This window comes from Zeus faber, assembly GCF_960531495.2.
Source record: "Zeus faber genome assembly, chromosome: 17".
Classification (NCBI taxonomy): Eukaryota; Metazoa; Chordata; class Actinopteri; order Zeiformes; family Zeidae; genus Zeus; species Zeus faber.
In genome coordinates this window covers 29,309,594-29,321,009 of record NC_137204.1, presented here as the reverse complement: position 1 = coordinate 29,321,009, position 11,416 = coordinate 29,309,594, and the positions used below count along the sequence as shown (strand labels likewise).

The 11,416-nt window shown below is 45.4% G+C and overlaps 1 protein-coding gene across 1 annotated transcript; it reads right to left on the bottom strand.

Annotated features, from left to right (window-relative positions):
* Positions 1-1,495: 1,495 nt before the first annotated feature.
* On the bottom strand, positions 1,496-8,815 carry slc26a1 (solute carrier family 26 member 1; the record flags this gene model as incomplete). Its single annotated transcript, XM_080017734.1, has 7 exons — positions 1,496-2,065; positions 2,340-2,627; positions 4,867-5,050; positions 6,284-6,515; positions 7,185-7,431; positions 7,573-7,776; positions 8,405-8,815. 7 exons carry the CDS (start codon positions 8,813-8,815, stop codon positions 1,496-1,498), a joined length of 2,136 nt encoding a protein of 711 aa, XP_079873860.1.
* Positions 8,816-11,416: the final 2,601 nt, after the last annotated feature.

The following is an 11,416-nucleotide window of genomic DNA, read 5'->3' as shown; positions in this document are numbered from 1 at the left end:
AGGTGCGGGGGAGGGGCAGTTGAGGTGCATTTGAGGTGTGGGGGAGGGGCAGTTGAGGTGCGGGGGAGGTGCAGTTGAGGTGCGGGGGAGGGGCAGTTGAGGTGCGGGGGAGGTGCAGTTGAGGTGCAGTTGAGGTGCGGGGGAGGTGCAGTTGAGGTGCGGCTGAGGTGCAGTTGAGGTGCGGGCGACGTGCAGCTGACGTGTGGGTGAGTGTGGGTGCGGCTCGGGTGTGGCGGAGGTGCGGCTGAGGTGCGGGTGAGGTGCTGGTGAGCTGCGGCTAATGTGCGGGGCCAGGCAGCACCACCGCCCCGTCTGGGAGGTGGAGCGGTTACGTTTGGTATGAGCATTATTACCGGACATTTTGACCGGCGAGAAGCCAAATATCAAGGAAGTGACGTTGTGTTGCTTTAAACGTGTTTCCAAGGCAGCGCTCAGTCAGTTCATAAAGTGCTTCACAGAGAAACGACCATAAAACAAAATGAACCAATGATTGTAAAATAATAAGATAAATGATTAGAAATCTGAGGGCAATGCGCAAATGAGTGCGTGACAGTCATTTGGAGGCGGAGGCGGAAAATAAAACAGGATGAAAATAAAAAAGGATGAAAAAGCCGATTTAAAGAGAAAGATTCTCTAGGCAGGGAAAAAGTAACCCAAATAAACTGGAAAAAATAAAATGAAAGTAAAACTTAGCTGTTTTGAATAAGATTAACTTAACTGTGTTTGAATGAGCAAACTCCCTAGTGTTAGCTAAGCATTAGCTGCCTGCAAGATGTTCATTTTTCGCAATTTGCTTGAAAATCCTAATCCGTCAGAAATTCCCAGCATGCCCTGCTGTTCTGATGAGTTGCATTTTCTGGTTTTCTGACGGCAGAATGGCTAACATCTTGGTATTATTATCCCTTGTTTAGCTCAGTCTACTATTGGCTCCAGCACCCCCCAGTGGACAGTCATAACACTACATGATAGGCAAAGTGAAAACAAAAACCTGCATCTGGATCACGTCATGAACAGGAAATTCATCATTTATGTAATTCCTTACGACACGGGGAGCCTGCCCCGAAAAATATGATCAAAGTCTTTTTCTGATATTTTTGGGATATTTTGTTCCCAAACAGGGAGGGATGAAAAACCTGCGATGGAAATAAAACCATGTGATGTCTGAGCTGCTTCACGTCCCTGCGTCCGAAATGAGATGCAACCTAATGCTAACAAACATCTTGATTCAAACGAAAACAAAGAATGACAAAGTACTGCGACTGTGTTGAAAAGTAGAGATATTTGAAATGTAAAAACTGAGACAGAAGAAGACAAAGTACTTTGTTGCTTCCTACCACTGCCAAATAATAAATTGTTCTTTGTCCTCACATACTGAGGTACACTGCACAAGTGTGGAGAGGCATTTAGTAAGTAGTACACCTTTTGGGACGCAGGATGGTCTCTCAGGGTGCGTACTATATCGCACTATTATCGCCTCTTGCTCCTTCCATGGACCCTACACCTGCGAGTCTCCTAACGTGCACTCTGCTGCCGCCCTGCTGGTGGCGTGGAGAACTGCAGCGTGCACCGTGTGGAAAAGCAAACTGCCCATGTTTTTGTCCTTTTTCCCTCTGCTCAGGGCGTCGACCACCGAGGCATTACAGCCGGCCAGCAGTACGCCCACCCCCACCTCCCGGAAGTCCTTGACCACGCCCTCCAAGGCGGCCGCGCCCGCCGAGTCTACGAACGGAGTAGCCGAGCAGTCCAGCACGATGCTGTGGAACTCCAGGTCCCTTTGGATCAGATCCGCACGTGCCTCTCCATTTTGGCTTTGGCTTTTGGCCGCCGCCTCTTCCCCATCCTCCGCCTCCTCTGCCTTCTTCTCCACCCTCCTGCGGCGGGTCAACTCTAGGAAGGGCTCCATCCCCACGGCGCGGTACAGCGAGCGGAGGAAGACATGCGTGTTGGCGTAGTAGAGCGGGGCCTGGAAGCGGAACACACGGATCCGGGCCGGCGCCGCCAGGTCCCGGTACTCCTCCAGGTCCTCGTAGAGCTCCGAGTCCGAGGCCCGACCCAGGAGGGAGACCTGGGATCGGGGGGGAGAGGACACAGGGCGCGGTCGGTGCTCGATGCTGCCGTCCACCATCTTGTGTCATGGTCGTACATTCACAACAAGGAAGTGGAAATATTGACATAATGGATCATAATTACACAGAATCATTATCACCCCATTAAGAAGTGACGGAAACCTGGCAACCCATTTGTCTGACCTGGCAACCAACAGCTGATGCAAAGAAAGAAAGAAAGAAAGAAAGAAAGAAAGAAAGAAAGAAAGTGAGAGACCCCAGGTGCTACTGTACCTTGGGGTTCTGGGTCCTGAAGACCATGCAGAGCATTGTGAATACCACTCCCACCAGGAGTCCTAGCTCCACGCTGATCAGCGCTGTGGCTGCCATGGCGACCAGCCACACCAGGGCGTCGGCCCGGCTCGCCCGCCACAAGGCGGGGACGTCCCGGAACTTCCGGAGCGCCCCCCGCAGGCTGACGATGATGATGCAAGCCAGCACACACTTCTGCAGAGCGTAGAAGATGGGAGCGAAGAAGAGGAGGACGAGGAGGACAACCAAAGCACTGACCAGGCTGGACACCTGATCAAGGGAGGGAGAGAGAGAGAGAGAGGGAGCAAAAAGACGCCATTAAATGAAGAGTTTCCATCAACAATTAATTCAGGGGTGTCCTGGCTGCCTAGATTTAGGTTTTCAAAAAACGCTTAAGGTACAGGGTAATACCTTTGGGGTATAGGATAATACCCTTAACCCTAAGAGTACAGGATAATATCCTAGGGGTACAGGGTAATATCCCAAGGGTACAGGGTAATATCCAAAGGGTACAGGGTAATATCATAAGGGTATAGAGTAACATACTTAGATTTCAAGGTAACATTCTCTACAGCCATGAACTGAACGATTTCCGCCCTGTTGCACTGACACCCATGATTGCAAAATGTTTTGAGAAGCTGGTCCTCTCACATCTATAAGCCGGCCTGCCTCCTTCACTGGACCCGTACCAATTTGCCTACCAACGCAACCGATCAACAGAGGATGCTATCTCCACAGTGCTCCATCTAGCACTCACCCACCTGGATAGCCCCAAAACATATGTTAGAATGCTGTTTATTGACTTTAGTTCTACATTCAACACTGTGATCCCCTCCAAGCTGATCTCCAAGCTCAGCCAGCTTGGCATCAGCAACTAACTCTGCAACTGGATTATGGACTTCCCTACTAACATCAGCGCCTTCACTTCCTACGGACCCTTTAGAAAGCACAGCTTTGTCCTAGGATTCTATCCGACTTCTACCGCTGTACCACTGAGAGCATACTTACAAACTGCTCTGTCTGGTACGGTAACTGCAACGTTGCCGACCGCAAGGCACTACAAAGAGTAGTGAACTCTGCCCAGAGGACGACTGGCTGTATACTCCCCCCCATCCACAACACATACCATGAAGCTGCTTAAACAAATCCAAATCCATTGTCAAGGATGACACCCACCCTAACCATGGACTTGTCACCCTTCTCCCATCTGGCAAGCGATACAGGAGCCTGTGCTCCCGCACCAGCAGGCTCAAGTACAGCTTCTTTCCAGAGGCTGTAACACTGTTGAATAAACCCCCCTCCACCTCCCTAGCACCGAACTTTTAAATGGCTACCTGCTTACCTGTTGTTACCTGCTTACCTGTTGTTACCTGCTTACCTGTTGCATCTCACTTTCTGCAATGTTCACCTGTTTACATTTACTGCCTTGCACTGTATAAATGTTTACACTCACTACTGCACTGTTTCATCAATTGCCCTTGCACTGCTATCACCTAAAAACTAAATACTCTTTTTAACTTTTTTTTTATATTCCATAACCTGACCAAAACCTGCACAATATACATAGATATACTACATGTATATATATAGTATTTATATATAATGTCTATTTATACTCTCTGTACATAATCCCCCTATACTCCTGACAAATTTGTATTTATAACCTTACACTGTTGTCATAATCCATCTCTTTTGCCTACATAACTGAACAGAAACACTGTACTCAAATAGCACTTTGGTATTTAAATGCTTCTTTGGCACTTCTGGTTCGACGTCAACTGCATTTCATTGGGTCTGTACCTGTACTCTGCTAGTGACAATAAAGTTGAATCTAATCTAATCTAGTCTAAAGAATACCCTTAGGGTTAGAGTAATATCATTAGGGTATCGGTATCCTTATGGTGGTAATATAATACCATTGGGGTTGTTTGGTCTCTCTAAAATGTCTCCATAGCTCTGTGCTTTGATGGTGGGGAGCCGGTCGTACATTCTGGGACGTTCGCACAGCTAGCAGTGCTAATTGGTAAACCAGTAAGATTCCTATCACTAGTAACTTGGTTTGGAGTTGGGAAACATCACTTATTACTCATTAACCAGTTTATCCTCATAGGCTCAAAGAGTTGGCAGGTTGCAAACATCTTCCGAAGGAAACAGTGTGAGTGGAGCTACAAAAGAGGCCAGTGGCCAATCAGTGCAAAGCAGGACTGGAACCGATGACATGTTGCCCTTATGTGGGATCCGTGACTCAACCGGTAGTTTCAGAAGGTTCTGGGGGATTGACAGGCAGGTACTGCTTAATTATTCAATTCAGTTAATCTCCATTGGACTGGACCATTGGACAATTCAACTTTATTGCCATTTAATTACGCATACAACAAACTACTGTAGAGGTCTTGTTCTGGTTTTAACCGGAGAAGCGCCTTCCATTCGCTCATCCGAGTGGCACAGCAAAAGTAGTTCAAGCTAAAGTTGAAATCCATACATTTCCCAATGCGTCAAGTGGTGTCACCTGTGTCTGGCAGCCTGTGGAGTCCTTCACCATGGTTTTTGCCAGCGCTGCGCTGGTGGTGAAGCAGTGGAAGAAAGAAGGGATGATGTTGCAGAAGCCGATGGCCAGCATCTCCTGGTTGGGCCGCACCGTGTAGCCGTTCTTCTTGGCAAACATCTCAGACAGTGACACCGTGAAGGCAAAACTGGAAAAAACACAAAATACAGTCACACATATGAAATACAGGCCCGCACAAGTTCAATTTTGAACAGAAAGCAGGCACACAGGTCCCAGACACCGAGGAATAGGTCAGTTGCAGTTCTAGACGAGGGAGTAAAAGTAGGGTTATTTTTTCCGAAAACCTCAACAAAATCAGCCGATCTAATGGCACTGTGGGGCGGCCACTGGGTCTTTTCGGGACCTCAGGGGTCTATCAGCACCACAAGGCATGAGGAGTTCAGGAACGTGGGTATAGGTGGAATGAACTTGTTGTAAGTCGCTTTGGACAAAAGGGTCTGCTAAGTGATGTAATGTGGCGTAATGTTAGATGATCCAGGCTCTGATCAGCGGCACTTATTACGCTAAGAGGAGTCAAATTTCAGTCTTGTTTTTGTTTAGTTAATAATAATAATAACCTTTATTTTCTTTAGCACCTTTCATAAACTACATGTAACTCAAAGTGCTTTACATTAGGGAGAAGGCATCACATAGTGACGTTCAAAGAAAAACAAGCTAAGCAAAATACATTTACAAAGTATAGCAATAAAATAATGAAAATAATTAAATATATTAAAAACAGGACAATAATAAGCAAATTGCATTTCATAAAAAGTTGTATACTATAAAAGTATATACAAATATTCTACAAATATATTTTCAGATTTGGGGTCATCAACTGAGACCACGAAGGATCACGATCGTTGCTCAACGTATTACACCTTAGTCCAGTTAAATGTGTACTCTCAATTCAAAGGTGTCTTGAGTACAATTACAATAGTTGTAGAGAATTATGAGCCGTCCAGCATTCATTGTCTTGTAAACAATCAGTTTGCTCATGTCAGGATCAAATCCTAAAAAACTCCATGCGTCAGGATTTAAGTGGGAGGCATATGAGTGTCATCGGCATCACAGTGAAAATAAATGTAACAATTCCGAATAATTTGGGGAGAATGACATGGGGCCCAAGACTGAGCCTTGGGGGACCGCAGACAAAATACTGGCAGGAGCGGACAATTTGTTTCCTGTGGAAACTGAGAAAACTCTATTGGAGATATAAGAGCTGAACCACTATAGCGCAGATATATGGGGCGGACACTCAATATCTTAAATATTATATCTTGATATTATTTGATTGTTTATTATTATACAAACACATAAAACAACGTCAACTTTGTCCATTTTAATAGATGGATAAGAGATGTTGCCTTTAAAACCTTACCTAATGACAGCCAGAGGAATGGCATCAAGTGCAACTCTGTGCATCAGGTGGAAACTGGGCACTTTTGGAGGGATGAACCCTGTGGGTATGTGACCAGACACACTGGAGCCATATTGGCCGCTCAGGTCCCCAAAATGGCTGCCCAGGGTGGCTACTGCCACCACGACCAGCTCAGTAGGAAGCGGTATCTTCAGACGGTCCTTGTAGCGATCCTGGATCTCCTTTCCTGCCACTACAGACAGAACATTCAACATATTCATTATATTAATTCACCCACATTTCAAGCAGTAGCTGCAGTGGATGAATTTTGCGGAATACAGAAAATACACTTGTATACTACATTAGACAGAGTAGTTGTTCTTTATTTTACATTATGGGAAATGTGTTATTCCTTTCCGCCCTGTTGGTCTATTCCCTTAAATAAGCTTTTGAACATCATGAAGCAGCTTTTATGAAATCTGTGTTATACATGGAATTGAACTGACATTTTCTAATTTAATTTATACATAACACCTAGATACGGATGTATCCTCTTTGTGTATCTACTGTTGAGACAAGTAGAACTCTTTGTTCAACAGTTTTAGCCGGTACCGTCTACCCCGGCCTTCATCAGGAGGAATACTGTCCTGTCCCGAAAAGAACTGCCAGGCAACACCTGATGCCACCATCTTGCATTTCCAACAAGGTCTAACCTGTGACAGCTCCTAAAGAAGGCTGTAGATCAATATGCTGAAGTTGTCCTCACGGTATTTAACTAACCTCATGTCTATTTACGCAAGCCACGTATCGTAAAATACTGTGAATACTAGACAAACCTGTTTAAGCTGAAAGAAACAAACTTGAATACCTACACGCACAGAAAGGGGAAAGCTGATCAAAACGCGGATCAAAAAGCTCTTACCTAGCACAGCGATACAGATGGCGCTGGTGATCAGATCACAGAAGTTGGTCTTGTGGATGTTGGCGAAGATATTGATCCAGGTGACCAGGACGGAGCCGTAGCCCTGGTGGCGCGGGATCTTCAGGCCCAGGAGGTACTTGGCTTGCACCGTCAAGATGGTGAAGGAGGCTCCGGTGGCGAAGCCATCCAGCATGGGAGCCGAGAGGTAGACGGACACAAAGCCCAGCCTGAAGACGGCCATCAGGACCTGGTGCCAGAGTCAGGGGGTCAGGGGGTCAGGAGGTCAGGGGGTCAGGTGGGGGTGGTAAAGGCAGGGGTGGAAAGTAACTGAGTATGTTTACTCAAATACTGGACTCAGATAGGGTAAGGGTTAGGTTAACTCTCCTACCTGGTAGATGCCCACTAGGAATGTGAGGGCGGCCGCGATGCTAATGGCATAGCAGTGTCTGTCACACTGCAGATCCATCAGCTCCATGCTGCCCTGGTACTGCGCTGAGAGGTTGGACAGAACCACCGTCCCATTCCAGGACCCGGGTAGGGCAGAGTCCTCATAGGGCTCGAAACCCGCCAGGAACACATGTCTGTCCACCACCTGGAGGCACAGGGAGACGGTGTGTTGGTAAAACTTTACACCAGGCCCATTCAACTGGCAGCCCTGTGTTAATACATACCATCATACTCTGCATTTCAGGATATAAAACACGAGAGAATATTATCTGAAAGAATATTAGTTAATCTGTGTATAATTTGAAGAACATGAAGGTGGTTTTTCATTTTCTCGTAAAAAGTCTGGCCCCAGCGTAATGCAGTTGAATAGCCTGCTTTAGAACTAACTATTATTGATCAATGAGAAAATCAATAACAAATTTGTTTTATTCTTATTCTATTATATTATTCTAAATATTTCTTATATGAGATTAATCAGTAATTAGTAATTGTGTAGTGCATTACTGCAAATTGAACAAAATATCATAAAACATGGTAGTTAATATTAACATTAAAAGTATGATTTTTTTTGTAAACTGATCTAGAAAACTCTGGAATCAGTTTAATAACTAATGATGTTCTATAACATGTAAACAAACATATTATTTCACTCTAAACCTCAGATTTAAAGTCCCTTCTGTGAGTGTCTTTTACAGGAACCATTGGTTTTGGGGAATTGAGCAAGAGGTCTGCAATCCTCTAAAGAAGTCATTCAGGCTGATTCCAAGCATTACCTGTCCGACCATGAGGCTCATGAGGCTGAAGATCCCCACAGAGACATGTCTGGACGTCCCCATGAAGAAGTAGATGATGTTGGAGAAGAAGGAGGTGTACAGGCCGTAGATAGGGTCCACCCCGGCCAGCAGGCAGTAGGCGATGGCTTGGGGAATCAGGATGATACCCACGATCAGCCCGGACATCACGTCCCCCCAGACGTACTCCCGCAGCTTGTACTTGGGGAGCCAGTGCACCACTGGGAAGAACCCGCTAAGGGTGGCTCGGACCCGGGGACCTGAACAAGCCAACTCTCGCTTCAGCTTGGATCTTAACACTGACAGCGCCGGCGTATGCCGGCGGACACGACGCTCCAGGAGCCATGGACGGGGTTCAGGGGCGGCGGCCATGTTGGCTTTGGCTCCGTCCATCATGAGCTGGTAGGGGTGAGGATGGAGGGCGGAGGGAGGAGGCAGTGGAGATAAAGCCGGTCAGCTGCACTCCTAGGAGATGGACAGAACCAGGAACAGAAAGAAAGGGGAGAATAAACAAAGATGGACGAGTTAAAATAGTCAGTTCATGGATAGACATAGTGGAAAACGGGTCCAATCCATAGTAGCCAGTCTAATCCAGTCTAACCCAGTAGAAGCCAGTTTTATACAGTCTAAACCAGTAGAAACCAGTCTTAACCAGTGGAAGACCGTCTTCCTCAGTGGAAGCCCGTCTGAACCAGTAGAAGCCAGTTTAATCCAGTTTAAACCTGCAAAAAACAATCTAATCCAATCTAAACCAGTAGAAGCCAGTCTAATCCAGTAAAAGCCAGTTTAATCCAGTTTAAACCAGTAGAAACCTGTTTAAAGCAGTGGAAGCCAGTCTAAACCAGTGGAAACCAGTCTAATCCAGTTTTAATTAGTAGAAGTCAGTCCAATCCAGTCTAAACCCTTAGAAGCCAGTTTTATTTAGTCTCAACCTGTGGAAACCAGTAGAAACCAGTTTTAGCCAGTGGAAGTCCGTCTGAACCAGTAGAAGCCAGTTTAATCCAATTTTAACCTGCAAAAATAGTCTAATACCGCCTAAACCAGTATAAGCTAGTCTAAACAAGTAGAAGCCATTTAAATCCAGTTGAAACCAGTAGGAATGTGTCTAAACCTGTGGAAGCCCATCTGAACCAGTAGAAACCAGTCTAATCCAGTCTAAACCAATGCAAATCAGTCCAAACCAGTAGAAGCCTTTCTTATTCTGTCTAAACCAGTTGAAGCCAGTCTGAACCGGTGGAAACCAGTCTAATCCAGTCTAAACTAGTAGAAACCAGTCTAAACCGTAGAAGCCGCTCTAATCCAGTCAAAACCAGTAGAAACCAGTCTTAACCACTAAAAACCTGTCTAAACCAGTACAAATTGTTATATTCTTATTTTATTTTATTTATTTTATTTCCTCCTTATATTTTCCTTGTTATTTGATCTTTTTATGCCCACGACGCAGTTGTTGCCTGTCACGCCCCAAGAATTTCATTGTACCGATTGACCTCGTGTTGTACTGTACACTTAACAAATCAAACACTTTGAACTTTGAAATCAGTCTGAACCAGTAGAAGCCTGTCTTATTCAGTCTAAACCAGTTGAAGATAGCCAGATCCAGTCTAAACCAATGGAAGCCAGTCTAAACCAGTCTAAAGGAGAGATCCATTTACACCTGCATGTGAGTTGCCAGAGCTGCCAGATGTACGAAAGTAAAGTCATGTGACGTAGCGTCCTAGTCCGTGTGACGTAGTATCCTCGTGTGTGTGACTAAGCATCCTAGTCCCTGTGATGTAGTGTCCTAGTCAATGTTACGTAGCGTCCTATTGTGGTGTGTGATGTTACGTAGTGTCCTAGTCCTTGTGATGTCGCGTCGTTGTTCTGCATGTGACGTTACACAGTGCCCTAGTCTGTGTGACCTAGCATCACAGTCCATGTGACGTAGCATTCTAGCCGGTGTGACGTAGCGTCCTACTCTGTGTGACGTATTGTCCTCATCCGTGTGACATAGTGTCCTATCCCTCTGTGACGTTGTGTCCTTGTCCATATGACTTAGCCTCCTAGTCCCTGTGACGTAGCGTCCTAGTCCATGTGTGGTAGTGTGTCCTAGTCCATGTAAAGTAGCGTCCTAGTCTGTGTGACGTAGCGTCCTCGTCTCTGTGACCTAGCATCCTAATCCCAGTGACGTAGCGTCCTAGTCCATGTGACGTTGCGTCCTAGTCCCTGTGACGTAGCAACACAACCTGAGAACCTTTCATGGAAACCAGTTGATCTTCTAAGTAATTTACCAGTGGATCCCAACTCAGCACCACTCCCAAACAACAATCTAAAGTAAACGTCAATTTGCTGAGTAAACAATGATTAAAATGTTCCACTTCCTGAGCCTAGGAGCAGCCAAACATTTAGTCATGCTGCACAGTCCTGACGCTTGTAAAGGATCAAATCAAATAGTATTTTGAGGTTGAACTTAGTGTGTTATCGGTTGGATGTGAGATTTTAAAATTACATATAATATGATATATCGTTCATGTATGTTTGGTTACTTGATGACCAAAATAGCACAGTGTGGTACAACAACAACAACAACAACAACAACAACAACAACAACCACAACAACAACAACCCCAATATGTATAAATGACTAAGGATGTCGATAAAGATGTATGTTATTCTATCTTATACTAAAGTACATCCTAAGTACCGGGGACGGTAGCTCAGGCGGTCTAGTGATCTAAAGGTTGCTGGTTGGATCCCAGGCTCCTCCTGCTAGCATGCTGTAGTGTCCTTGAGCAAGACACTTAACCCCTCATTGCTCCTGATGGCTGCGTCCGTCGCTGTTTGAATAATTGTAAGTCGCTTTGGATAAAAGCGTCTGATCAATGACTAAATGTAATGTAAAGTAAGGTTCACGTCTCAACCTACTTCTTCTTAGTGTTCTTACACTACACAACACCATATTGATGAACAGTACACTAAAGCTGTACTTTAAATGAGTACATAAAAAAAATAAGAAGT